The 27538-nt window shown below is 38.1% G+C and overlaps 1 protein-coding gene across 4 annotated transcripts; it reads right to left on the reverse strand.

Moving 5' to 3' along the window:
- Nucleotides 1–1370: 1370 nt before the first annotated feature.
- On the reverse strand, nt 1371–27159 carry LOC143883882 (diacylglycerol kinase 5-like). Of its 4 annotated transcripts, none has more exons than XM_077387200.1 (13): nt 26912–27159; nt 25878–26091; nt 23443–23562; nt 23140–23268; nt 20651–20736; nt 18361–18484; nt 17731–17779; nt 14627–14709; nt 11308–11375; nt 7264–7338; nt 2421–2508; nt 2165–2281; nt 1371–1922 (listed from the first exon to the last, which is right to left on the reverse strand). In XM_077387200.1, the coding sequence occupies exons 2-13, from the start codon at nt 26076–26078 to the stop codon at nt 1599–1601; spliced, it is 1464 nt and encodes a 487-aa protein (XP_077243315.1). In that variant the 5' UTR covers nt 26079–26091; nt 26912–27159; the 3' UTR covers nt 1371–1598. The 4 variants fall into 4 exon arrangements, with proteins under 4 accessions (XP_077243315.1, XP_077243314.1, XP_077243316.1 ...); XM_077387199.1 differs by having other exon boundaries at nt 26779–26918; XM_077387201.1 differs by lacking the exon at nt 26912–27159 and adding an exon at nt 24036–24345 and having other exon boundaries at nt 25878–26018.
- Between the last annotated feature and the right edge of the window lie 379 nt (nt 27160–27538).

Genomic DNA, 27538 nt, shown 5'->3' on the forward strand with positions numbered 1-27538 from the left:
ATTCATCTTCCTCATCTGCCATTGAAAGGGAGAAGGAGAAATGCAAAACCCTAAACTAAATGAAAAACAAAACCTAGATACAGAGAGATAGATGGAAATGAACTCAAGTTTCAAGTATTCGCGACTTCCCAACGACAATGGTGGCTGAACGATGAGGAAGATAAAAATAGAAAAGCAAAAAAAAAAAAGAGGGAAATAAGAGAGAAGAGGGAAAAGTGAAAAAGGTAAATGTGTTGCTTAAAAAAAGGGGCATTTTCGTCCAGCTTTTATTGACAAGACATCTTTTGTCCCTCTCGATAATTTCTGAAAGCATGGGTCCTGTTGACAATTACGTTAGCCACGTGACTATTATTCCGGGTAAGACAATCAAACGGACCCATTGAAATTGACTCCTCAGCAAACTTTAAAAACTATTAAAAGGAAAAAAAGGAAGCAGCGAAAGGCCAGAGATTTTAGTCGAAATGTTTGATAGTAAGAAAATGAGATTGCCTCTCCCTTACCTGAACAGTGGTCGGCAAGCTATAGTTAGGTCCTTGAGGACTTCGAAATTGTCGAGACAAGACCATGTTGGTCTCAACAGAGCTATTTCCATCAGAATGGTATTTGTTCTGGAAAATGAATAGTGTACAATACGGTGTGACCTACCTTACTATACTACAGTAAGAATCACCCACTGTTACATTGTGGGTCCCAACTTTTGGTCGATCTGAACCGTTCATCTGTAGACACTTCACTGGATCTCAAATAGGTCAAAAAACATACTGATACGTTGATCTTAATTTTCCTATCAAAGGCCTATGAATCGAAGAAAAAAAATAGAGGGACCATATGAATGGAGATCAAAGCCATCTACTTTTTGGTCGCCAACAGATAGGCCGTGCCCCAAAAAAGGGTGCCATGGGATGATCCTAACCCTTCGATTTGGGCATTTTTCCATACCATGCCATCCAAAACTGGGGGCCACAAATCAAAGTGTAAGACTTTGGGCACAGCCTATCTATGGCGGGGTCCAAAAGATGAATGTTTTAGATCATCCATTCATGTGAGCCTCATTGTACTTTTTGTGCTCTGCACACATTCACCAAGAACTCTTGAAATTAATAAAGTGTTTATGGTGTAATAGGTCTCATCGCTTACATGCCACAAGCTGGCGAATTCCTGCTGTAATTTACACCGAGTACAATGGAGCTAACATCCACCGGTGAGATAAATGAGCTTCCTGGACGGCAGTACAAACAGAGATAAATTCTGTTTATGGAACTACTAAGTTGTAACCAACAGAGAATTCCCTACTACGATGTTAAAAGCACTTCATCAAAGCCAATCATCACAAAAGATACAAAGACATTAACAGAAGTTACATGGCTGACTACTCCAAGACTGCCATTTTATTATCACGTCTCGCCGGACAACAGCTTTCCGGCAACAAAAAATTAAACCATAGTGACGGCAATAAAAAAAAGAACAATGGAAGGTTTCTGGCAACGAAAAATTAAACCATAGTGACGGCAATGAGAAAAGAACAATGGTAGAATCCCACTATGCCGAAACAGGAAAATATTATACAATGAAAAGCAATAGGGGACATGTTGGGCAACTCAACTGAGATGTGTAAAATCAACATCATCGGCGAGTCTGAATGTATCTGCTGCGCCAAACTTCCGTCTCTCTTCATAGTCTTCTTCGGAGTCTCCATTACTGTCCTCTTCTTCTTCCTCATCATGGTGACTGTTGGGGGGATCATTGATACTTTTAGATCTGCAGTTTTCGATGGCAAGCATGTTGACTTGACCAAGATGAGAGATCTCTACCACCACCGTGTCATTGTCATCAGGGAGAGGTTGTTTCCATGGTTCTCCATCTATTCTCATATATGTATGGTCCGTTTTACCCTTGAGAAACTCGAACCGGATTCTGTGTGCCTAAAATGCAGAAAAATAATTTGACTTGCCCATTAGTTTTTCCATAATTGACTCCAAAGATTCCATTTAGACAAAAAAAAAACCCACCTTTAGGGTTAAATTCACCTTTGGTAAGATATGTAGGTGTGTGTTTGTATCGATACAATCTCTATTGTGATAGTAACTTCCATAACATTAATAGTTTTAATTTAATCATACAATAATTTACCAATAAAAACAATTAATCATACATGATTTCGTACCTGTGCGAGACGAGTCCCATGTCCTTTCGGAGCAACTAAAACAAGGCCGTGCCAAGCATCTCTAAAGCCCACAACCTCAAGAAGACCGTCATCTACAAATGGTGCCGTCAAACCTCTCTGTGGAACATCAAATTGTTCATCAGAAGTATTGATGGAAAGGACTAAGGAACTTTGACTGCATTTATTGGATAGAACATCCCGATTCTTCACCTTTCCAAAGGAAATGCAAAAGACTTGATCACAAATTAGAACTCACATCTTGTTTTTTCTTCTCATTTGGTGTTCCCCAAGGGTTAAATCCACCGGAAAAGCTAGGTAAGTTGAGACAAATGATTGATCTTATGCTGTAGATTAAAGACGGATACAGTTAGTAGGATGGTCAAAGGATAATCCCTACTTGCTTCAGTATATCAAATCCATAGTTTATTCTGGAGAAGCAATGGGAAAGATTGAAGAGAACTGGACTGTCTTGATATTTGAAATTTTCATGAAGGACAAGCATATATAGCTGCTCAAAGAAATGTGCAAAAAACCAATAATCATGAGCTGGCAGTAGAGAAGATAGACCAACAGATAAAAAAAGGTTCACAAAAAGGCAAAAGGAATCTAAGATCAAATAAACATTCAGGCTTCAACTTAGAAATGATGTCGTGGAAGTATACAAAAGAGAAGGGAGATAAAATCCCAACCATTCAAAAATAAATAAATAAATCAAATCCCAGTCAATAGGTGTATGACACCTATAGTAATCATTTCCATTTTGTTTTAGTTCACCTTTCTATTTTTTATACAACAATAGTTCGACTATTTGATAATTTACTATGCATGTCATGCTCAACTGACAAAAAGAAGCGTAACTAACATTCAAGGAAAGGATTCCTTTTCGTAGCCTAAAAATCAAGAGTCTGTCAGAACTCAGAAGAGATGTTGAAAGGGAAAACAGCATCACCTGTTAAAGCTGAATAACTAGCACGGAAATGCAGGACACATCAGAACTAGCCTTGGTCTTAGACAACACACAAATTCAAAAAAGGAAATTATTTCAAGTTGTGGAAGATAAGAGTTTCTTTAGGATACTAAGGTGGGTTCTTATATAATGCAGGCACTTTCTTTAGGATACTACACTGAATTTTTATATGATGCATGCGCCCACTTCTTTACTGATCCAAACCATTTATCCATTTATCTGTTAGGCATTGCACTATGGATGGATACAACTCAACTAAGCCTTTGTCCCAAACTAGTTGGGGTCGGCTAATGATTCCTTTAGAAAATTTTCATGCACTATGGATGGGTCATGCATGAAAATCCACTCCCATTGGAGGATTCTAAGCCTCCAACTTGTAGAGGTTTTCTTGACGAGTACAAACAGTTACCTTTTCTTGTCCATCTAATGGCCACAAATTGCAGCGTCAGATTCGTGCAATGGGGTTGAACTTTCCGCCATAGCAGGCTAAAAAATCATATCATCAAATGAGTTCGGAGTCAACTACCTATGTCGTGGTACTTGAAAAGCCATTCCTTTTTCTAGAACTGAGTTGATATGTTTACCAAGTTTAGAATGTGGTGAAGGGCATACTTGAAATTATTGGAGTAATAAGGGTGCATTTGTAATTTTCTTAAAAGGTGTGTGTGGTGGGGGGGGCTTACTATAACTCCATATTTTCTCCCTATCTTCTCCTTTCCTCTTGCATTTTTTTCCATTCCCAGGTGATATTAGAGCAGGTTATGGTCAATTTGTAGCACTGACGGTAGTAGACGTACGGCTATAGCTTGAAGCCAGAAATTGGAGGTCGATAGAGATAAATTCTAAAAGGTTTGTGTGCTGTTTTCTCGAAAAATCCAACAAAATTCATTTATGATAAAACTGATGTAATTTGCTCAAGAAGCAATTTATCCTAGGAAAAATTGTGAAGTTTTGGAGAAGATTTAAAATCCCAAGAGATCAAAAGTGGTCTCATAGGATTTGGAGAACTGTGGAGGGAGCTGTGGATTTTTCTCCCTGTCTGGCGTGTGACTGGAGACTATTTTGTACACAGCTAGTGTTGGTTGAGTTGTTCAACGACCAAGATGTTGACTCCCGTGAGTTCTGTGGTCACTAGTATGGCTATCGAGTGATACCCCTAATACCATAATTACTATCGTTAAACTCGATGGCACAAACTACCTGAAGTGGTCTCACTAAGCCAGAATGTAAATCGACGGACGAGGAAGGTTAGGGCAAATCCAGAAGCTACCAATTGAGGATCCCTCATATGCTGATGGGAACAAGAGAACTTGATTATCAAGTCCTGGATGGTTACTTCTATGCAGCAGCAGATCCTCCTAACTATGATGTTTTTTCCTAATGCCAAAGAGAAATGGGATTCTGTGACCACGACTTATTCGCAGATAAAAAGCTATGCCAAAGTTTATCCACGCAGGCAAGATATTGTGACTTTATGTTAAGGGTAGAGACGTGTGGCTCCATATTTAGTAGTTCTTCAAGGGATGTGGGAAGAATTAGAACACTATATGGAAGGATGAGTCTAACACAGAGGAGTTCAGAATATTGTAAGAACAGGACCGGGTATATAAATTCTTAGCAGTTTAAATTATGAGTATCAACTGCATGCATTGCATGCATTCTTGTTTTCTGGGATTCAAAATGCCGTAGGATCTCCTGTGGCCTGGTGTATCTCCATTTATCGTTCTTCTTTGTGCCTTTGGGTTTGTCTATTTCATTCATGTTCTCGGTCCTACTAGAAAAAATTGGATCCTAAAGCTATCAAAGGTGTTTTCTGACGTATTCCTATGCCCAAAATGGTATATACTTACCTCTTAAAAAATGGTACAATTGCTATACCACAATTTCACAGTTGGGATCGTATTACTTCAATTCAGTGTATCCTAATTTAGATCTAATTCCAATAAATATATTGTCAGAATGTGATCATTCAAGATAATTTGATCCACCCAATATGATAATCGTGATCTAAACTCCAAGGCAGACCACTTGATTACTTCCCTACGTATGACACATACTTGAATTTGGCCACGTAGCTACCCAATGATGTATATTCGAATGTGATCCAACCTCAAACCATGAAACAATTATATATCACAATTTCTAGATTGTTTCAAACTCTTGCAATACAATTTTCCAACCTCAAACCATGAAACAATTATATATCACAATTTCTACATTGTTTCAAACTCTTGCAAAACAATTTTCCAATCTCAAACCATGAAACAATTATATATCACAATTTCTAGATTGTTTCAAACTCTTGCAAAACAATTTTCCAACCTCAAACCATGAAACAATTATATATCACAATTTCTACATTGTTTCAAACTCTTGCAAAACAATTTTCCAACCTCAAACCATGAAACAATTATATATCACAATTTCTACATTGTTTCAAACTCTTGCAAAATAATTTTCCAATGCAATTTTTTTTTTTTTAATCCTTATAAAAAATCTATGATTTAGCCGATACCTTTAATTTATTGTTGTCAGACATGACACGAGTGTCCACACGCGTCGACACTCCTTTCGAAACTTTTAAATGTACTGCTAGAAGTGTTACACTTAATGCGGGTGTGTCCCCACATTTTTGTACCATGTCGAATGTGACATTCTGTTTTATTATTCTATATTGCGTTTACCTCTTTTATTATCAAAGAGGAGAGGATAGATGTGGGATTCCCTTCATCTAATCCTTCTCGAATACCATGTAGAAATCGAGAATGGAGAAGAAAGAGAAATACGAGAGAATAATAGAAGAGAGAAAGGAGAGAAAGAAAGAGTATTATGGAATTGGATGACTCCCTTCATGGAGCATACCCTATTTTACTCACTTAAGTGGTATTTTACAAAATGGCTTAAATACCCTTACGTGACATTTAAGTCACATAAGCATAAAGAATGACATGTAACATAAGAATCAACAAAATAAATATGAAACAAATGCATTTCTATAGGAGGAATAAAAAAATTATATATATACTATAAATGCTTCTAGTGGCGAGTAGTTAAAGACAAAAGATTATATTTCTTCATGCTTTCCATTTGCCAAGAACATCTACAATTTAGTTAAACTAATTTTTCAATATGTGAAATTGAAGAATAATTACCGCCACAAAATAAAAGGCTCCAAGGTAGATATGTGCATGTCCTGAATTCAAATTGGCAAATCAACAACAATCCAAACATCTCCCCAACATGTTCTAGTTCTCTGAGACAGAATATGGGCACCACAATACAGACCACTTTTTATTTTTAGATGGCAACTATAATAATTGTGCTCATCCACAAGCCCTAGAAGAATTTTTTAACGCAAATCGTTCCAAATATTACACCTCAAGTCAAAATGACTCTCAGTCTTGCTATCCAATGGGAGGACTCCAAATGCTCATCTAAGTCTAAAGCAACATAGAGAGCATCGGGAACCGCCTGTTGGCATGCCAAAGACAATATCATCCATTTTGGCACCTAAAACTACTACCAAAATTTGTACTCATGTCTCTCACAAAAATAGTACTCATGTCTCGCATGTCTCTTGGTTAGAGACATCATAATAAAGTGTAATAGACCGCTGGTACAGCTATAGCTAGGTAAGAGAAGCTCCTTCTGAGTTCCATAACAACTTGCTTACACGAGCAGAGATGATGTAAAATACAACATATCATTTTCTAGTATAAGAAAATATGATAGAAATTGGTATGGATATATGGAGTACCTTCTACAACAAATCAGTACATTATACACAAACATGTGCTTACCAGATCAATAGGAAAAAAATTATAATATTAAACGTCAAGTGACTGAGTGCATAGAATTACCACTGAGTGAATAGAATATCATATACAAATAGCCAAATAAACTTATAGTACGGATGCAAACTGCCATTAAAAACACAGTACAAGCAAGGAACAACTAACTCCTTCATCTAGATTAGTGACAATATCAACCCATGAATTTAACGGCAGTTTTATGGCACAGCAGGGTAGTTTATTGCCTGAAATATGCATGGCTATTCACTGATATTGGAGCTGAAATGTAAACAGGACTCGGCATAACTAAATTAAGGGTAAAAGCAAAGCCATTATTGTACCTGTGAGGTATGTGGAGGTCTTCCCAATGACCTTGTTTTTTCATGATCTTAACCTTTGTAAGCTGTGCAATGTTCCTGTAAGTGGAAAAAATGCACTTTCACTAATGGGATAACTAAAGGGAAACCAGTATATAGCAACAATTGAGTAGAATCTGTGTTTGTATGTCTTCTTAGACTCCTATCCTTCGACACCCCCATAATACCCTAGTCGTAAATGCAGCGGACATGTTAGATAAAATCTTGTCTGAAACTAAGAACACGTTAATCTCTTGTGCATTGGGCAGGCATCTTTAATATATGCATTGAGATTGACGTATATGTATTGAGATTGAATTTTATTTTTTCCATGTCTTACGGGAGGTTAATGATGTTGTCAATTCCCTTGAGAAGGCTGGTGTTGGAAGGGCTTTGAGTGTTACTGGACAGCACTTGCCTCTGTGACAACATGAGGTGCTGTGGCTTTTTTTCTGTTTCAATTTTGCTTTCTCTTTTGTTTCATCAATAAAGCGTCTCTAACAAAAGTAGGATTATAATGCAAGCACTTTTGGAGTTTTATTAGCAACTTCAAACCTTGCCTTGCTGATAAAGCAATTGCAAACAAAACTTCCGTCTAGGGACAGGATAGCCATGGAAGCTTAATACACTCATGTATAGTGAAAGATATAAGAAACCACGGGGGCATGTAACATTAAATGAATCCTTCAATCCCAAGATGGGCCTTCAGGTCATTAAAAAATTCAAAGTTTCAATCCCAAGATGGAACTTCAGGTCATTGAAGATTACAAAGCATCCTTTTAGTGTTGTTTGCTTTCAGATATCATAAATAGTAAAGTTGTCTCTCGCATATTTTCTAAAATTAAGAAGCAACATTCTAAGATGCGTTAATAGTAATGCTAAAGGATAAAAGATTAAATACTGCCCTTCTCCAACAGCTTAAGCTTTTGGAGAAGTCGGTAAGTTTCTAACATGGTATCAGAGCCCTAGGGTTTTGATCCGTAGGGACCACCATCGTCGCCCTTCCTCACCAACCTCTCATCCCTCTCCCACCTCTTGACCATCTCGTAACTCCTACGCCAACCCATTTCCATCCCGTAACTCCTACCCACTTCCCCCTCCGTAATCTATCTCCATCCCGTAACCCCCCCATATCCCCTTGCATACCCCCCACCTCCATCCCGTATACCCTCCTCCATCTTCCGTATATTGGGCCCCATCTCGTAACCCACCCCCACAAAAAATAAAAAAATAAAAAAATCCCCCGTATACCCCTCCCCATCCCGTAAACCCCACGTAACCCCTCGCCCAATTTTCGTAACCCCTCCCATGTTTACCCCATCCCCCGTAACACTATCCCCTCCCCTCGACAACCCCAGACCTTTTTTTCCCCTCCCGTAAACAACCACCTCTCTTCTTCTCTAGCCGTACACTCCCGCCCCCATTCTCCATTCTCCACACGGTTTGACATCCCCCCTCTCTCTCTAATACTTACTCTCTTTCTTGCCCTTTTTTGTTTACAAACCCTAATCCCCTCCCCTTCCCTTCCCTCATGGATTAAATCTCTAATAATCTTCTCCTCTTTTCTCCACGGCTCCAAATTCTCATTATCTTCTCTTTATGTCTTCCAGACTCTCCACGCCTTCATTTCGTGGTGTTTCCTTTCGGAGCCGCAATCCCCATTACTGATTTCTCCGATCTCTATCCTTGGAGTTACTTCTTCTCGTCAGTATGCTTTTTGCTTCAGATTTTCTTCCCATGGATTCCCCCATCATTGAGGATCCCTCCCTTGGGCAGCCTTCTGTGGCTCCTGCCCCTCCACCACGCACCTCCTCCTCGTCCTATAGCCCCTCGCCCCTCTTCTTCGGTTGATGGTTCATTCCCACACATGACCATGGTCAAGCTTGATGGTTCCAATTACATAAGTTGAAAAGTGGTTATGGAGGCGTACCTCATTGCTAAGGGGAAAGTGTCCATTATTCATCGTGATACTCCTGCTACCACTGATCCCTCTTATGAGAAGTAGGAACAGGATGATGCACTTATTCGTACTCTCCTCTGGCAGAGTATGACTCAGATTGCTGGTACCATGATCCACTTTCCGACTTCGTGAAAGATTTGGGATCAGACTGATGTTGTCTACTATGGGGTAGGTAACCTCGCCCGCATTTGTGCCACCTACTATTCACAGTGGATGCATCTTCGACGTGGTGACACCCCCCTTTCTACTTATTATAGTCAGTTTGTTTCCCATTGCCAGCAGCTAGATGTACTTATGCCCCTCACCACTGACCTGACTCTGGCCACCCAGCAGCGTGATCAGCTTCGGGTAGTTCACTTCCTCGAGGCCTTTCGGCCCCGACTTTTTTTTTTTTTTTTTTTGAAAGGTTGGGCCCTGACTTTCTTCCCCTTCGACAGCAGATTTTTAGCTCAAGCACTATGTCTTCCCTTCATGAGGTATATTTGCAAGCCCAGCAGTGCCTTCTTGGTGACTATGTGTTGGTTCCCTCGGTTGATAGCACTGCCACAACAGCTTAGGGAGTGGGTGATCGTACTACCCATGGTGGAGGCACTTTTGGTCATGGTCGTGGCCGTGACTCTGGACGTGGTGGTGCTGGCCGTGATCTTCCTACTGGCCGTGGCGGTTGCCCACGCCTCTATTGCCGCGATGGACATTATCTTGAGACGTGATATGCTCTGCAACCTGAGCTACACCCTTCCCCTGAGCCTCGTTTTGGCCGCTCCGCACACCTTTTAGCACCGGATACTTCTGAACCCTTGGCTTCTCCATCTCATTCCAGCCCAGCCCTTACTGCTGATGGGGTCTTTCTATCTCGCGTTGATTATGATGAGTTCCAGCACCTCAAGTTGTCCAGCAACCCCCCGAGTGCCGGTTTCACTCAGCCGGGTAGCTCTCCTGCATCTCTTCTTACTAGCTCCAGCTCCTGGATCATTGATTCTGAAGTCTCCAATCATATTATCATATGACAGGTACTTCTTCCTCACTTAGTTCATTTCGTCCCCTTTATTCTCAGTCCATTACACTTGCTGATGCGAGCTCTACTCCTATCTCTGGTGTTGGAAATATCTCCCCTCGTCCTGACCTATCATTGTCCTCTGCATTATGTCTTCCCAAGTACCATTTTAGTTTACTTTCAGTCAGTCAGCTTACTAAACATCTTAATTGTTTTGTCTCATTTTATCCCTCTTATTGGTTGTTTCAGGATCTCTTGACTGGGCGGACGATTGGCTCGGGCCGTGAGGTGGATGGACTTTATCGTCTGGACTGTGACCTTCCCCGTGCCATTTTGCACAGCTCTATCGACGCCTAGCAGTGGCGTTGTCGTCTTGGTCATCCTTGCCTTGAGCGGTTAAGGCGGACATCTATTATTTCTTCACCTGTTCGGTCTTTTCTGTGCGAGGCCTATGAACTTGTAAAACACCATCAGGTGTCCTTTCCTTCTAGGCTAGTTAGTCGGGCCTTGCACCCTTTTGATTTAGTGCATTCTGGTGTATGGGGTCCCGCGCGGACTACCTCAATGTTTGGACATCGATATTTTGTTATCTTTATTGATGATTATTCAAGCATGGTTTGGATTTATTTACTTAAGGATCGTTTAGAAGTTTTCTCTACTTTTCATACTTTTCATGCTGAAGTTACCAATCAATTTAATTGTACTCTCAAATGTCTTCGCACTGATAATGCACGGGAGTATTTCTCCAAATCGCATGGTATTAGAGCCAAAGGTCTCGAGTTCAAACCTCCCGGATAGCAAAAATCCACATACGATGGTCGGCCCAATGTAGGACCACATGTGCCACGTGTTTGCCAAGAGGGCCACACGTGAGGGGGAGTGTTGAAGTATAAAAATATTAAATACTGCCCTTCTCCAACAGCTTAAGCTTTTGGAGAAGTCGCTAAGTTCCTAACAAGTAGCAACTAGAATTCAGGCAATCTGCTGCTTATCATGAAGTGAGATAATAAATAACTAAGAAGTAAGAATATAAGATACGCTAATATGTTTTTCGAGATTCTACAAATTAAGATACCTTGAGGAAGGATGAAATAGAGAAGCACAAAACCATCCTTGCGTACATCCAAGCTTGGCGTATGTACTCTGAGTCGGTACCAAAATGCAATTAGCATCTTTTCATTTCAGCATTTTGATAATGTGTAAGAGTAAATGACCACAAAAAAAGAAGAAGCAGCTTGAGGGAGAAACCATAAATTTTACAACTATGAAACCCAAAAATATTTGACGACCGAAAATCACGAGAAGTTATAATGTATGGTATTGACTAGAAATTTTTACAATGAATTTACTTAGAAAGAAATTATATGATTGTTTATGCACCCATATTTTGTGGAGATATATTAAGCTTAAAAAGATTACAGGTGTTAGAGTACATTCATATGTATTCTTTCATATTGTTATATTCAAGTCCCTTCATATTGTTACATTTACGTCCTTACATTCAAGTCACTCCATATTGTTACATTTAAGTCCCTCATTAAGGGCATCTTTGAATACAAATAAGAAGCGAGAAATCTCTACATAGTGGACATATTTTCCTTCCCCAAATCTTCTTTCTCTATCTCCTTTCTTCATCCATTTTAATTTGAACATCAGAGCGTGTGATCAGATACTAAGGGGATTCAAAACAAATCGAGACAAGGTATGCACTTCTTCCTTTGCTTAAGAGGTGAATCCAATAAAATCTAAATGGTTGTCTGTGGTGATCGTACGGCCATACAGCTGATGTCATCAACAGTGCGGCATTAGCTGTTGCGACGGAGCCTAGCAAACACTAGGGGTTAGATTAATTTAGCTCTTCTTTTCTTTTTCAGGTTGAAGAGGATTGAAGGAAGAGCGGGTTGATATCAGTTTTTATTTTATTACCAAAAAGAACAGATATGGTAGATCTATAGATCTAAATCTCTTGGACATGAACCAATTCGAAATAACTTCCCAAGAAGGATTGGTTTCTCTCCAAGAAGTGTAGGAACCTGATCTCATAGAATTTGGATCAGATATGAGAAAAATGTCTTAAATCTCCCTCTTTAAAGTTGCCACTCCCCTTTTGTGTTGAAATTCATGTGGTTGGGTTTGTGTAAATTCATCAGATCTATGAGCTATATTACTGTTAGTGTTTGTTTGAAAGGTGTGGGGACTATATTGTGATCACCAATTGCTGAGGAACAGTCCTCTAATCTCTCGGGAGGCTTCCCAAACGTTGGGAATTACAACTTCTAACCAATTAGAAAATCCGAAGTTGCAAATTACCAGTCTGGTTAAATGACACCAATTCTTTAGCATGGTCAAGAACTGTGAAAATTCTTATTGGGAGAAAGAAAAAGTTAGGATACGTAAATGGATCCATCAAGGCCCCATTAGTTAGAAGATCCAAAGTATGGTGATTGGGAGAGCAAAAACTTGTTGGTTCATGGTTATTGAACTCCATGGAGCCTCAAGTGGCCCAGAGCATTTATTTTTTATCCACTACAAAGGAGATCTAAGACACAAGACGTGAATTATATTCTGATCAGAACAATATTGCACAAGTTTATCAGTCATACCTAGTTTATGCATCCATTTCATTTCGTTCGGGCCAGAATCTAGGGAACATTCCATTCCAGAACAGAAAAGAAAACCAATTAGGAAACGAAATTTTTTGGGCAGAATTCAGCCATGATACAGTTATTATGTCCAGAATAGGCCATTCCGCCTAGAACCGTGCCAAAATTTTGGATTTTTCTAGCTATGCAATTTTTAAATTTGGTTTTGGGGTGCGGTGGTTAGGGGAGACTCATTTTCACCCCTTTTAGTAAAAAATTTCTAGTCATTTGAGGAGCATTTGATGTCTTTTAACCTTCCCAAATGAATGGGATGGTTTAAAACACAACAAAATCCCATCATTTCACAATTTTGAGAATTCTATTCATTCCTAAAACCCTAACTAAGCTTAATTTCTAGTGAGAGGAGATTGTTAGTTTTGGATCTTTTCTTGGAGACCTTTGAGAATGTCCATTTATTCCTTATGAGAGTGATAAAGGCTATGGACCGAGGATTCTCGAGTCGCTATTTCAGTAAACCCATCTTTTAAAAAAATCCTTGATTCTATTGATGGAGAATTGTCCCCTCTTGTGTCTCCTTGGGATGCCTCCACAGGCGGCAGCCCTTTATTGGACAACTATAATGGGTAACATAGATACATGTAAGTACATGTAATTCTTTTTGAGAAAAAAAAAAAACATAGGTACATGTAAATTGGCATGCTAAAAGAAATGGATTTTAGAATTGCTAAGAGATGCATTATGTTAAAAGAATTTTAGAATTGCTAAGAGATGCGTTAGGGGCAAAGAAAATTTGGTGGCATTGTTCAAAAGCTTCAGTGGCAGGTTGGGTTTGCTCAAGTTCCTTGCTTGATCTTTGTTCAAATGGTAGAATGGGGCCATTTGATGAGAAAGATGGGATCCTTTGGAGGAGTACCTCATTTGCTATTTTATTAGAGAATTGGTCAGAGAGGAATAAACGAATATTCAAAGATAAAGAATCATTGTTAAAGAAATTAATAATTTTTTTTTGATGGGTATAGAAATTAATAATGGACATCAAGCTTTATACTACTCTTTAGCCTCAGGAAAGAAAGGAAATTTGAGGATTGTAGATAGCATCTTTGGAATGGCAAGGAATATCCATGACAGCTAGATAGGTTCCACCTCCTCTAAACGCTCTCAAACCGTCAATTGTAGGATGAGTACATAAGGGCTCTTTCCAGACCTATCCATGTAAAGGATTCCAATAAAGTGGAAACTAAAGCAATGTTAAACAGGATGCATTGATACAAAGAAGAGTTGTCAAGACCTCTAGTTAGAAGGTGATTCAGCAAATATGATTGCAAGAGCATCAAAAAAGATCCGAGGATGCAGAGGTTAGCAAACTCATTTGGAAGTCATAGAACTTAGTAAATAGCTACCTCACTCTCTCAAGCTTATCCCTGAAGTGGAAAGTGAGGTGCGGATAATCTTACTAAAGAAGGGTGGAAGAAAAGCGCTTAAACTTGGGTCTGGTTTACTGTTGTTGTAATGCCTTGTGAAAAAAAAATTTAAGGAAAAATATCCACTCCTTATTTTATTTCCTTTATTGTAATCTTTGGAGATTTATTGTTGTTCTAATTCTTTTTGGATAACTTTATTGTTACCATTCAAAATAAGTCAGTGATAACTTGAGTGATGGATCCTTACAACTTATCTAGGTAATGGTGTAAAGAAGTTAGAATAAGAAATAAAATAATGAAAACCATTGCAAATGGTTGCCATGTATTACTAACAAATGCAACGAAAAAAAAAAATATGGGTTTAACTTACCTGATTAACTATCTGATTTTTGAATCTCTCTGGATGCAACTTCCTCTCAGAATGAAATGCATATGATACTTGAGCATCCATTCCTGTAGAAAAGGACAGCATCTTTTTCTGTCATAAATAATTTTGATAATGAATTAGATACTCATTACTAAGATCAGTACTAAATCCATCTTTGTCTGTGCTGCTAACTCTCAGTTTGGTCCTACTTCTGGTTCATTTTGTTACTGAAAACGGAGGGGGAAACTCAGTACCAAATGCTTGGCAATGCTAGGTAGAGCTTATTCATGATTTCGTGCCGAACCCGGTAAACGAACAAATAGGTGGTCTTTTCGGAAATGTGAAACAAAAGTTTTTCCCTCGCATCTCGGTCACTTCTACTTTTCCGTTCTTTTGTAATCCCCAGGGTATGATAGATCATACCAATTTTCTGGACTTCCCTTCTTCTCCAACTTTTTTGCACTATACTTTATTAGTTTTAGTCAATATATGGTAGTTTTTTTTTTTTTTTTCTTATTCTTTTTTTTTGCGTATGTATATGTTTAAAGCCATAGTTTAGTTGAGTTGAGTTGTATATGTTTAAAGCCATTTACATACTGAAAATTTTACTATGATATGTTATTATGTTTTGTAATATTTAAGTATGCAGGCAAGTAAAGTTTTCAGAATGGCAGGTTTGTCATTTCCAACCCCGTGGTATGTGTCAACACCAAGATATTTCCATGTCTAAGTCGCCTGTCCCAAAGTAATTTGTTTGACCATTCTTAAAGGTTAAGTGTATAGCTTATGAACTCAAGAAACAAATGCATGACATGAACCAAAAGAACCTACAAAAAAAATTAACGCAAGCAAGATTATATACTTCACATTTTACCAAGAAAATCTAGAATGGCGTCATTTCCATTAGTAAAAGGTGTGCAATGTCCTCTAGAATGACTTCTTTGGTAACAAAAAATGGCTATAGCCAGTCTTACTAGAGGATCAATAATATAAAAAAAGGTTTATTCCTACTACATTAGAAAAGATGATATAGTGAGAAGCCATTCAATGCTTATAAGTATCAACCTTCATGTAAGGATCACACAAATAGAGGTAGAGCTATGGAATAGATAAAGGAAGCCAATCCAAGCTACACAATATTAGTAAACAAGAATGTGTGTCCTTGCAAAGCACTATCAGACTTGCAAGAATGTGTGTCCTTGCACCTTTTGATTTAAATCTCTAACATTTATCAAACGTATTAGTTTACCTTTTAATAGAAGGTAAGCCTTGGCGCAATGGTCGCTCCTTTGAGACCTGGTGGTCACGGGTTCGAGTCACGTAAACAGCCTCTTTGCAAAGCAAGGGTAAGGCTACATACATCTAGCCCTCCCCAGACCTAGCAATGGCGGGAGCCTCGTGCATTGGGCCACCCATTAGTTTACTTTTTGATGTCCCACAGAATCATTACTTTGGTGCATGGATTTTGTTAATGGGGAGTCTTTCACCAATCCAAACTCCACAATATTAGTCAGCAAGAACATGTGTGTGTGTGTGAGTGTGTCCTTGCAAAACACTATCAGAGCATATTAGTTTAATATTGGATGTTCCAAAGTATCATTATTTTCATGCATGGACTTTGTTAATGGGGGAGTCTTTGCTGCATGGACCTTTTCTGTTGAATGTTTACCCTTGCACCTTTCTGTAGTTACCTGTCCATTTGCAGGCCACTAATCAGATGGTTAAGATGTTCCTATAGCCACAACTTGTGGGCCTTGACAATCCAAAGTGGAGTATGGTTTTAAATTTCCATCGAAACCACCATGAAACGACAAAATATTTTGTTTTTCATTCCCACTGACATGCATAGCGAAACCAAAATCATAAGTGCATCTGTGGTGTACTATATCAGTATGCCTTAATGCATGTATTAATTGCAAATGAAATGTGGTATATGTATTATGTATAAATATTTATGTTAATTACATGTGAAATGTGGAATGTATTGAATGCTTATGTAATGGCTTCAAAGTGTGTATTTATCCTTTCTTTTTTTTTTTGAATGGTTGTGTGTATTTATCCTTATTCTAGCATTTCCTGAAGTTTCTTCCTAAAATTCTCTCATTTGCATATATTTCAATATCATACGTTTTCGTGATTTTACAGGATTTCAACTGAAATTTCCAACAAAAAACAAAACATTTTTGTTTCCATGGGGACCGAAACTGAAACTGAAATTTAAAACCTTGAAGCAGAGCACAGAGTTAATAGAACGAACCAGTGTACATGTGTTAACAGCTAAAAATTATAGTTAATATGTGCAGAGTCTATCTTTCAAACTATTTCTTCTTGGCTGATAATTGTAACGTACACCTTAAACACCCCTATGTGTCTTCCTCTTCTTCCTCTACTCTCTCAATAAGTTTCCCAAATCCAAATCTTCCTTAAAGATTGTCAAATTCTACTTACTGTCACGCTAATGAAATATTTGAATTCAAATTGTTTAGTACGAGAACGGGTCCATGATATATTCTCATGTGCTTTGGTTAATCAAATCCGAGTTCACAACTGGTAAATGCAGAAGTGCCATGACAGTGTTACGCTGCCATCACCTAACCACAAGTTGAAAAATCCCTGCCTCCTGAGTCATTGACCCACCGCTTCCGAGTGATGTTGCTCAAAAGTTCTTCAATACCGCGTAGAATTGCCAACGAATGTAAATGGCATCGGTCCCAAATGTCGTCATAGATTAAAAATAGTTATGGAAAATTGCTACTATAAAATTATAACAAATAAAATCTGAAATATTAAGAGCGCTCTTTATGCTTAGTTGCTAGCATGCAGATAATAATAAATATTATCTGAACAGATATGTTTCAGTCATGAATTGAGCTTTCGATCCTAATGGTTATACACAAACATTATCACACTAGTCATGGTTAGACCCAATTTTATCTTTGAGTCTCTCAAACGTGAGGAAACGGCCAAGTTTATAGGAGAAAGGATATTAGCACAAAACAACAAACAGAGTCACAGAGGGTTCAGATTTAAATAAATTCTTGAACAAGGATACCATAACCACTCAAGGGAATGTAACAATATAGATACTTGTAAAACAGGACTCTTACCCATGCTGAAGTAGTTCCAAAATCCCCCACGATATGTGTGGCAACCTTCCTGCAGAGAAACCACGACCAAATAGGTCAGTAAAAGCAATAAAGCAATCAGGGTCATCAGAAAATAATGTACATGACAGAAATAACATCATTTAAAAATCTCTAAAAAGTTCTGTATATAAACATTGCTGGACCGCATGGTCACTGAGTATACATGTATATATTATTGAATCGCCAAGTTTTTAGTACTCAATACGGATCTCGGCCAAACCAATTCACTCGACCAATTTCGAGTCTAGTGACCTACAAAAAATCATTTCCGGCAAGGATTTCATTATTAAAAGAAGATAAACTGGTCTTATGGTTAGCTCCATCTAGGAAAGATCGCATATAAAGTTCAAATGTAGTTCTGACTTCTGAAAGATATTCATGAATATCTCACGATAATAAAAATGGAAGGAAATATCACATACAAAGTTCGAATGTAGTTCTGAAAGATATTCAAGAATATCTCACGATAATAAAAATGGAATTGTGCATTGAAATTATGATCCACACTGAGAGTTTAAACAGATTTCTGAGTTTCTAGTAATAGAGCTATTAGCTACTTAAAACATTAGAAAGAAAAGAAGACTGCCCTACCATGCTCAATGCATCTGTGTTGGAGACTCGATGAAATGCATGCAAAGAGTGTGGTAATTCTAGAGGTGCAATGGGATCACAAGGACCTTCTTTGGGGGCTTTCATCCTCATGATAATATGCCAGCTGTAGTACATCAGATAGTGAAAGCAATCAAAAGTATATCCTTAGCAAATTATAATGTAGTTTCATAATATTTAAATGAAGCATGGCCATGAAATCATATGAAAAGAAAGAACAGGAAAAAAAATCACAAGCCCGGCCACTGTAAGAAAAATAAATAAATAATATCAAACTGTAACACATGATGATGACATAGCAATATCTGAGAATCGCATAAAACATCTTGTGGAATATGTCTGATACTCAATTATGAAATCAAAATCACAGGATTCCTCTATTTGAATTCCATTGCCTGAAATTTTATATATGCATTTAGGCATCATCAATCCATATAAAAGACAATCCATTTAGCATGTGTCCCTCCCCGATTTAAGGTCTTGGGAAAACCAATAGAGAAAGGGGAAATGGCAAGTAGATGGACTTTAATGGATTCGACAGCCCAGTATACATATATACATAAATACATACATACATACATACATATATGTGTGTGTGTGTAGCACATATATAATCTATAATATATACTAAGCATGTTTTTTCCATTGTCATTCATTTTTTTTCTAGGAAAAACTTTTCTTGGAAAAAAATCTTCACCTAGGAAATTGGTTTTATAGCTATTAATGCTCCCTGCCAAAAAAAAAAAGTTTTGCCGCTATTGAATTTTGCCCTCCTAAAACTTCGGTTTTGCGGCCCTAATTCACCTTCTACTACTAATTTGGTTTTGATTGTGGCGGGGCCTACGAATTCCACCCAAACCTATACATATGGTAGGGCCAACCATTTTACACCATGTTTTCAAGGGATGGGTCCCACAACCCCACTCTAACATATGCATCAGTTGCGCCAACCATCCTCATGTTTTGATGGGTGCTTCCCATGATTTCCAACCAAGCCAATGCATAGAATGGTCCCACTTTTTTCCACCTCATGCTTTGATTGGATGGGACCCACCATCTCCACTAAACCCATAGCATTAACAATTTAACACCCAAAATTTTGATGTGATGCGCCCACTGTTTTACACTCATGTACAATGGGGTGGGCCACTATTTTACACCACCCATGCATAGCATGGGCCAAGAATGCAAGAGTACATGTGCGTGTATATAAGGTGGGTTGCATGTTCATTGGTAAAAGCATAAAGGTAACTGAATACTCAGTCCAACATGCTTGAGCACTTTAGCCTTACAAACATGGATGATATTGTGGGAAGGGACAAGAATACACACAAAAAGGAATCCTCAGCTCCTCAAGGAAGCTTCAATCTTTATCACATGACATAATTATAGCAAGAGGAAAGACACTGACTTATAAATGCCTACAAATCTCCCACAGCCTAGCACATCCTTCACCTCATGTACAATTGGGACTTACACGCAAAATGCACACTTTATTCTAATGATAGTTTAAACAGAAAAATGTACACTTTATTCTAATGAAAGCTTTTTTTGAATGCCTACTCTAATGATAGCTCAAACAGGATTATTTCAAAGCAGAGGTTCTTACACTTCTCTATGCTTCTCGTCGCATTTTATCAAGAGCAGTATGACCATGTTCTCGTTGAGGACAATGCCCTCAATGTCATTAGTTGGCTAAAAGATAAGAAGAGTTTTCCTTGGAGGTCCGCGGATTATTTTGAGGAAACATTGGATCGCCTCAAGAGTCTTGAGATTGTTTAGACATGTGCGGAGGTCTGCTAATAATTAAAACAGATCGTTTGGATAGGGATGGTTTAGGAAGAAACCAGAATGCATTTTTTTACATCTGCAGTGAAGACGAGGTGTTAGCTTTTCTTTTGCTTGTGTTTTGTCAGTGTTGTTTGGCTCTTTGCTTATTGTTTCTTTTGTTTTTTTCTTTTTGGAAACCTCGGTCTCCTTTGTGGCCTCAGCCAATCATTACCATTCAAAAAAAAAACTAATTTCATTGCATAAGCTAGACAAACTTAAATACATGAACATTAGTGAACTGGTGTCCTTTTCATTATAGTTTTAAGTAAAGCCTTCCCCATTTGGTAACTATGCTTTGCGGGATATAAATTATAGTTAAAATTAAATAAGATACCCTCTGCATGTATTACATATGGTTATAACTCACCCAACTAAGCAATGTTGGAACCTGTACATATATCCATTTTGTCTCAAAGGAGGGGAATTATATAAGGTATAGTACCTATCTATCTTCATTTCTTTTGCTTTCTTCACTTGATCCAGAAATGATTTCACTGACTGAGAATCTGTACCAGGATTTTTCTTTCCCTGCAAGGTTATAGCAAAGTGCATGTTATGGACTGGCGAAAACCCAATTATGTGGACCTCACTTTGAACGTAATTAATGGTTTCAATACATGAAGTATACAAAAGATACTCATTATACAGATTCCATGTATTAAAGAAACTTTTATGTGGCAAAACCCATGTATGGCAAACAACACCCCCCCCCCGCATCCCCCCCCCCCCGCATCGGGAAAAAAAACAACACACACACGACATAATACACAGACACATGCACACGTAGATGCGCGTAGACAAGCACATGTGCACATACAAATGTGATGTTCTATAATACCTGTTCACTCTGTCAACGAAACCTAAAGTTGTGGCCAATCCAAAGCTTATGAGTTGAGCCATAGGACACATAACTCAATAATACATATAGGAATAAAGAGAGTTTGGCCTAAAAATGGAGGGTATATTTGGGACTTATATTGATGCTAGATTAATGGTTGAGATTGATTTGGATTAGCTGTAGGGTTCTAGGAGCATATATGATACAGATCGAGAGAGAGAGAGAGAGAGAGAGAGAGAGAGAGAGAGAGAGAGAGAGAGAGAGAGAGAGAGAAGTGCGAGAAGTGGTCATCAAGCATGTCTTCAAGTGAGGCCCTCGTAGACCACCCACACCATATCAAGGGCAAGCAAGGAAGGATGCCATTGGGGGAGAGGGCGTTTTTTGTCAATTTATGACTGCTTTGACTCTGATCAAACTTGCCTCACTTAGAGTTGCCGCATCAACATGGGCCCACATGAATGACCTTTTTTATTTAGTTTAGTTTTACATTTAATTGGAGCCCCCAGGAGTCCAAGCTAGGAAAGTTACTGTTCCTATATTGGAACTGTTGATTTTTTTTTCGGTGCCGGGGGGGGGATAGCATGGAACTGTTAGTAGAGTTTTCAGGAGTTCCTAAGTTTGGATAGGATTCTTTCTTAGTAAGTTTGTTTAGGAGTCTTTGAGGCAAGTCGTGGGACATCTCTCTACATATTGTAAGGCCTATAGCCATCGAATTTATGATATTGATAATACAGTTTTGCAATCTTGCAAATTTCGTGGATTTGATGTCCACAAGTCGTGGTATGATGCCTTCATCTCGCGGTGGGGTGGGGGGGGGGGGGGGGGGGGGGGGGTGGCGGGGTTGGATAGCATGGAACTGTTAGTAGAGTTTTCAGGAGTTACTAAGTTTGGATAGGATTCTTTCTTAGCAAGTTTGTTTAGGAGTCTTTGAGGCAAGTCGTGGGACATCTCTCTACATATTGTAAGGCCTATGGCCATCTAATTTATGATATTGATAATACAGTTTTGCAATCTTGCAAATTTCGTGGATTTGATGTCCACAAGTCGTGGTATGATGCCTTGATCTCCTTCGGTGTGATTCCCTAGGAAACCCTTGGTGTGATGCCTTGGGTCTTGTTGTCGTTATTCCAACACAAATATCCTATCTATCCAATTTATCAAAGGTGTTTATATCTGTTTCTAGTAGCTCGTGTTATCTTTGATTCAAATCCTGAGTTCTTTTTTACCTACCAATTCCATTAGATCTCTAGTTTTCTATTCTCATCTTCATCTAGGACTGTTTCTATTCACTTCTCAACCCTACGATATGTTTAGAATCAATTTCAAACCCTATGATCAGTTCAAAACTTTTTTCTTGTTTCCTATTGCTAACCTCTTTTTGTTTCCTATGGCTAATCTCCACGCAAGCCATAGGTGCTGTTCTGAAATTTTCAATCCCGTCTAATTATGATCTGGACTGTTAGATATGTTCATCCATTCCTGGGTACATTCTAATCATCCAAGTGATCTTACTAATCCCACGCAGTGCAGTTGGAGCCATATTTTTAAACCCTAGTAAAATTGAACCTAGTCTACTGCTCAAATCATCCCCACAACTAGTTTGTCTTCTAGGTACAGATCCTAAAATTTTCGATCAAAATCTTGCCCATAGTGGTTCTACATCAATATAAGCTGGTTTCATGGGACTATAAACAGATCTTTCACACATTTATTTATGAAGAACTATTTAAGCTCAGACTTCCAATTGATGTGACGCTCTTCTCCCCTTTATTTCGTTTTATGCATGATTATGATATTTTTGGTTTGATTCTCTCTAATTTTTTTTGTTTTATACTTATATTTTGCTGCCCCCCACCCCCATGTCCCACCCAAAAAAAAAAAAAAATCTTGTAGGAGCTTGCAAAAAGAAGCAATCTTAAAAATGGCAAGAACTACCTTTCCTTAACCTGATTGGTGAATTGGGCCACATAAATCTAACGCATTTCACTCATTCTTACATTGAGGACTTGGCACTTCAAAATTCTTTTTTTTTTAATGGTACTTCCAAATTCATTTATATAAACTCATTATTAAAAAAAGAGAACATGACCTACCCAACCAAAGGAGAATGGAAGATTGTTTCCTGTTCCCAGGGGCACTGTAGCAATGGGTGGTGGCTTAGCTAGTTTGAGATCGCAAACTACTCCAAGCAGCCAACTTGCTGTCCCATCTCCACCTGCAACCTAATCAAAATACAAACATGTTACAAACTATAACCTACTAGGACTTGGAATATAAAAGCAATCATCAAATTGCAATAAGTCAGTGTGAAATTCATAAGTCTATAATTCAAAAGATACAAAAAGATGCACACAAGAATAAGCATAATCCTAACTACCATTTCATATCCAACTCACTATTATTCTCAATCTCTTTTCAATTTCAACAGCCAGACCATCATGGGGCTTAAGTTTTTCCAAATTTCCATAAAGCTTGTGCAGCACCTTATCAGGAGCCTCTTCCCCCAAGTCAAAAACCTGAAAATTTCCGACATCTAAATTAATGCAAAACAAGGAATCTATGTTCAGAATTATAACAAGATTATGCAAATTTAAAGTATTTTAATATGATCTATGGTGTCCTCGTTGAAAATAATTGAATCATTTAATTCAAATGAACAAAAGGTCTACATGACTTTGAGCTTGACACTGACCTACAGTTATTAATTGGTTCATGATTTTTAGGTAAGTTTATGTTTAGGCAGGGAGCTGAAGTAGTTGGTCCTGTGTTGAAAAAAAATCACGTACAATAAATTGATAAACTATAGTTTTCCATTGTAAAGTTATGTTTGAGTTGTGATGGGTATTAAGTTACTGCTTTATAAAGAGAATGCTTGGATGGTTGAGTAGCATTTAAAGTTGGTTGGGTAGCATTATAGAATGAAATAAAACTAAAGAGATAAACACTTGATGAAAAGAATAGAGGGTGTTAAGAAATCATATCTATTGACCATTCTTGTGGAGATCTATTTCTGCATGTTATCTCCATTTTCTTCATCATGCACTACCTGTCTTCCTGCTACTTGTCACTTTGTGTGCTTGTGTTGGCAATGGCCCATTTAGAATTGGTTGGGTAGCATATAGAATGAAATAAAACTAAAGAGAGAAAACACTTGATGAAAAGAATAGAGGGTGTTAAGAAATCATATCTCTTAACCATTCTTGTGGAGTTCTATTTTCGCCTGTTATCTCCTTCATCATGCACTACTTGTCTTCTTGCTACATGTCACTTTCTGCGCTTGTGTTGGGAATGGCTTCCCGCTGTACACAAGCTTAACAAGTGTTTTAAGAGCTGATAGTTCTCAGAAATAGGGGGCTCATTTGCCCTACTACTTTTAAATGTAATTGCATGCTTGGGAAACAGAAAAAAAAAAAGTGTGGGAAACTAAGATAAGAAAAGCTCCTATTTTAAGAGTACCAATGAGAATAAAAATGACTGGGAAGAAAATTGGAAGATGCAATTTGGAAAACTACACTCTGCTTCTTGTTGGGTCAAGTATCAAGGTTACCTCCAAAAAAACTTCTAAGTCCTGAATCTTTTCACCTCTATGTCGTTTATCTTGTACTGTAGTACGAAATCAAGTCCAACCACAAGATTGGTTGTTTGCAAATCAATAGTGTTAGAGAATGCACATCGCAGTTCCCTTCTTGCTCAAATAAGTACGAAATCAAGATGAAACTATCATGTGCTAACAATTAGAAGCAGAATGACTTTCAAAATAAGACGAATAGGCACTTGGAAGAGATAGTGAGATGCACTCCCAGAATGTTCGGTCACAATTTGGTGAGACTGCATGCTTATTATTTATACCCATAATTAGTTTGTGAGGTAGCAGTAAGGGGAAGTGTTGAGAGTAAGGAGAAGTGTTGGGAGTCATTGCTGAGTTAGAAGTTGTTTAGTTCTTCTATTTTTTCAGGAACAAGTTGGTTACACAACTTCGAGTTTAATCTACAGTTACTAGTTGGCTACAGTAGAGGTTATTAAAAAGGTTGCGGTCATACTAGTTATCCAAATGTCAGCATTTTAAGGTATTTTACATAGTATACAAAACCAGTTACATACATACAAATCAAGGCGTGGTTTTAAATTTCCACCGAAACTGATACTGATGTGTTATACTATATTAGATGTGTTATATAATTATACTTAGATGAATTGCACATCAAATTTGGTGCATGCATTGTGTATAAATATTTATATGAATTACATGCGAAATGCAATAGATACTGAATTATTAGACGTGTGATAGTGAGTGTCATTAGGTGTTTGATGTTATTAAACTATTATGGATTGTTGTCTTGCTGATATGTATTTGTGCTTATTCTAGCATTTCAAAAAGTGTCATATTAAAAGTCTATCATTTGCATATGCTTCCCTACGTTTTCATGATTTTAAAGGATTTCTTCCAAAATTTCCAATTGAAACCGAAACGTTTATGTTTCTGTGGTGACCGAAACCGAAATTTAAAACTTTGGATCAAGGGTGGTTTCCTTAAACAAGCTTAACTTGATTTAGGATAGGTATTAGGCAAGTCTCTTATAAGTAAAGTGAGTGAACAGACAAGAACGGATTCTAGTTGGTTGGGAGAGTATGTTGCAAGCCAAAGTCAAGCAAAAAAACATGTTTATGAATGTGAATAGAATAGAGGGCCTCATTTTCTTCTTGGTCAGTGCACTTATCATGTTCTAGCATCATATGCCCTGCTTGTGCTTTAATGGATAGTCAAAAGTTTCTATTTCATAGGGACTCGATGCTTACATGAGAGGTGCCCAAGAAAACAAACAAAAGGTACCTGAGTTTTATTGAGAAGACCACGATATGTTGTCAGAAGATCCCCACCTAGCTGACCGCCACTTTTGGCGTTGATGAATATTATTACAGGACACTCAGGTGTATAAGAAAGAGTTTCAACATTTGATCCCGGTACAAGTATGTAATCTGGGATGTAAAATTCCTTCAGAGATTCATTGCTCCCAGATTTGCATTCACCCATTCTTTTGCCTCGACTGCGTCACATCACAATTCACAAGAAATCAATGTATTTGAAGAGCTACAAATAGTAAATAAGTTTTTCAACTCATAATTACCCTAGAAGTAAATAAATGGTTAAAGAGCAGCTATTTCCCTTAATCCATCTGTGGAGTTACTAATCTTCCCCACACATATGTGTGGGTACAAGTATTATAAATTAAAACTTACATGCGACATGAGTCAGGGCATCAATAGCAACCCCTTTCTCCACCATTTATCAGAACAATCATTTTAATTCATACGTTGGTATAAACTATAAACCAAAGAGGCATGGTTTAGTAGTCCACAGACAACTTTAGAAAGCCTGCTCCAATTTAAACCAGGGACGAATATGGTTAATGCAGCTGACCCAGGCTCCTTGTGGTTAGGCCATGGTGCAAGAACCTCACCAGCCAGAGCAACGCAGTCCATTCAAAGTGGAATGCTAAAGCTAAAAAAGCCAACGATCCACATTCAAAAGGAAAAGGCCAAGCGATTGGAGAATTAATCAACACGAACATACAATAAAAGCATCCGGCAAAACGCTGTTTCAGTGATCTATAAATTTCAGGAGCTGAATTCTCTGAATTCAAGATATTCGAATTAATCGAATAAAAATCCATTACAAACAACAACAAAAAATAAAAAATCTCAATACTCCCGTAGCAAAACTGCAAGTCTACCTTTTTGGACGAAGATTAAGAAGCAAAACCCTAGGATTGCAGGTGGAGATTCGAGATCCGGCCATGGAATGTAAAACAGAAATTCACAGAAAATACGAGATATAATGAGGGAATTTCTAAGAAAAAAACTTACCAGAATAAAAATTCACAAGGAAACACGGCTTTATGTGAGTCCTCCTCCAGATCTGAATCAAGAATCAGGGGCTGATAGGCGTGATGTGACAAAAAGGAAAAAAGGTACAATAAGGGAGACAGAGACAGGTTGAGGCCTTGACGGTGACCCTTTTAAGAGAGAGGTTTCTCTATTTGAACAGGAGCCTTATGAGAAAATAAAACCACGGCGACCGAATCGGGAAAAAGCGTTTTGACGTGCTGAGCGGGTTTTTAGGATTTTAGATCGAAATTAAAAACTTGCATGGGATAAACGGAGTTAGGCTGATGTGACACCTTTGTCACTCGTAACCACTAAAACAAAAGTTTATTATCATGTGAGGAGATTTGCTAGGCAATTTTGTTGAAAGCCATTTCGCGGCTGAATTTTGCAGGACAGAACAGCAACCTCGGATGAATGACGAATAAGACAAAATCTGCCAAAAAGTGAGGATATTTGGCTGTTCTCCCATACAAAAGTGAGCAACGAAATGGGTTTCTGTTTCCCCAAATTGCCTATCAAGCTTTTGCTAAGAAAATAAGGATTTGCTAGGGATCATTGCAGAAGGCATTTCGTGGAATGGCTGTTGCCTGAGAGAGCAGCCACATA

The sequence above is a fragment of the Tasmannia lanceolata genome, unplaced genomic scaffold, assembly GCF_043159265.1.
Source record: "Tasmannia lanceolata isolate RefF3 unplaced genomic scaffold, GAP_Taslan_0.1 ptg000008l, whole genome shotgun sequence".
Lineage (NCBI taxonomy): Eukaryota > Viridiplantae > Streptophyta > Magnoliopsida > Canellales > Winteraceae > Tasmannia > Tasmannia lanceolata.

Excerpts from the sequence above, each read along its gene's own strand:
- LOC143883882 (XM_077387199.1), bottom strand. The coding sequence starts at position 26,843 with ATGGCCGGATCTCGAATCTCCACCTGCAATCCTAGGGTTTTGCTTCTT. Across the intron at positions 23,269-23,442 it reads AAAAGAGATTGAGAATAATA|GTTGCAGGTGGAGATGGGAC; the intron begins GTGAGTTGGATA and ends TATTTTGATTAG. Across the intron at positions 18,485-20,650 it reads AAAGAAATGAAGATAGATAG|CTGGCATATTATCATGAGGA; the intron begins GTACTATACCTT and ends GATGTACTACAG.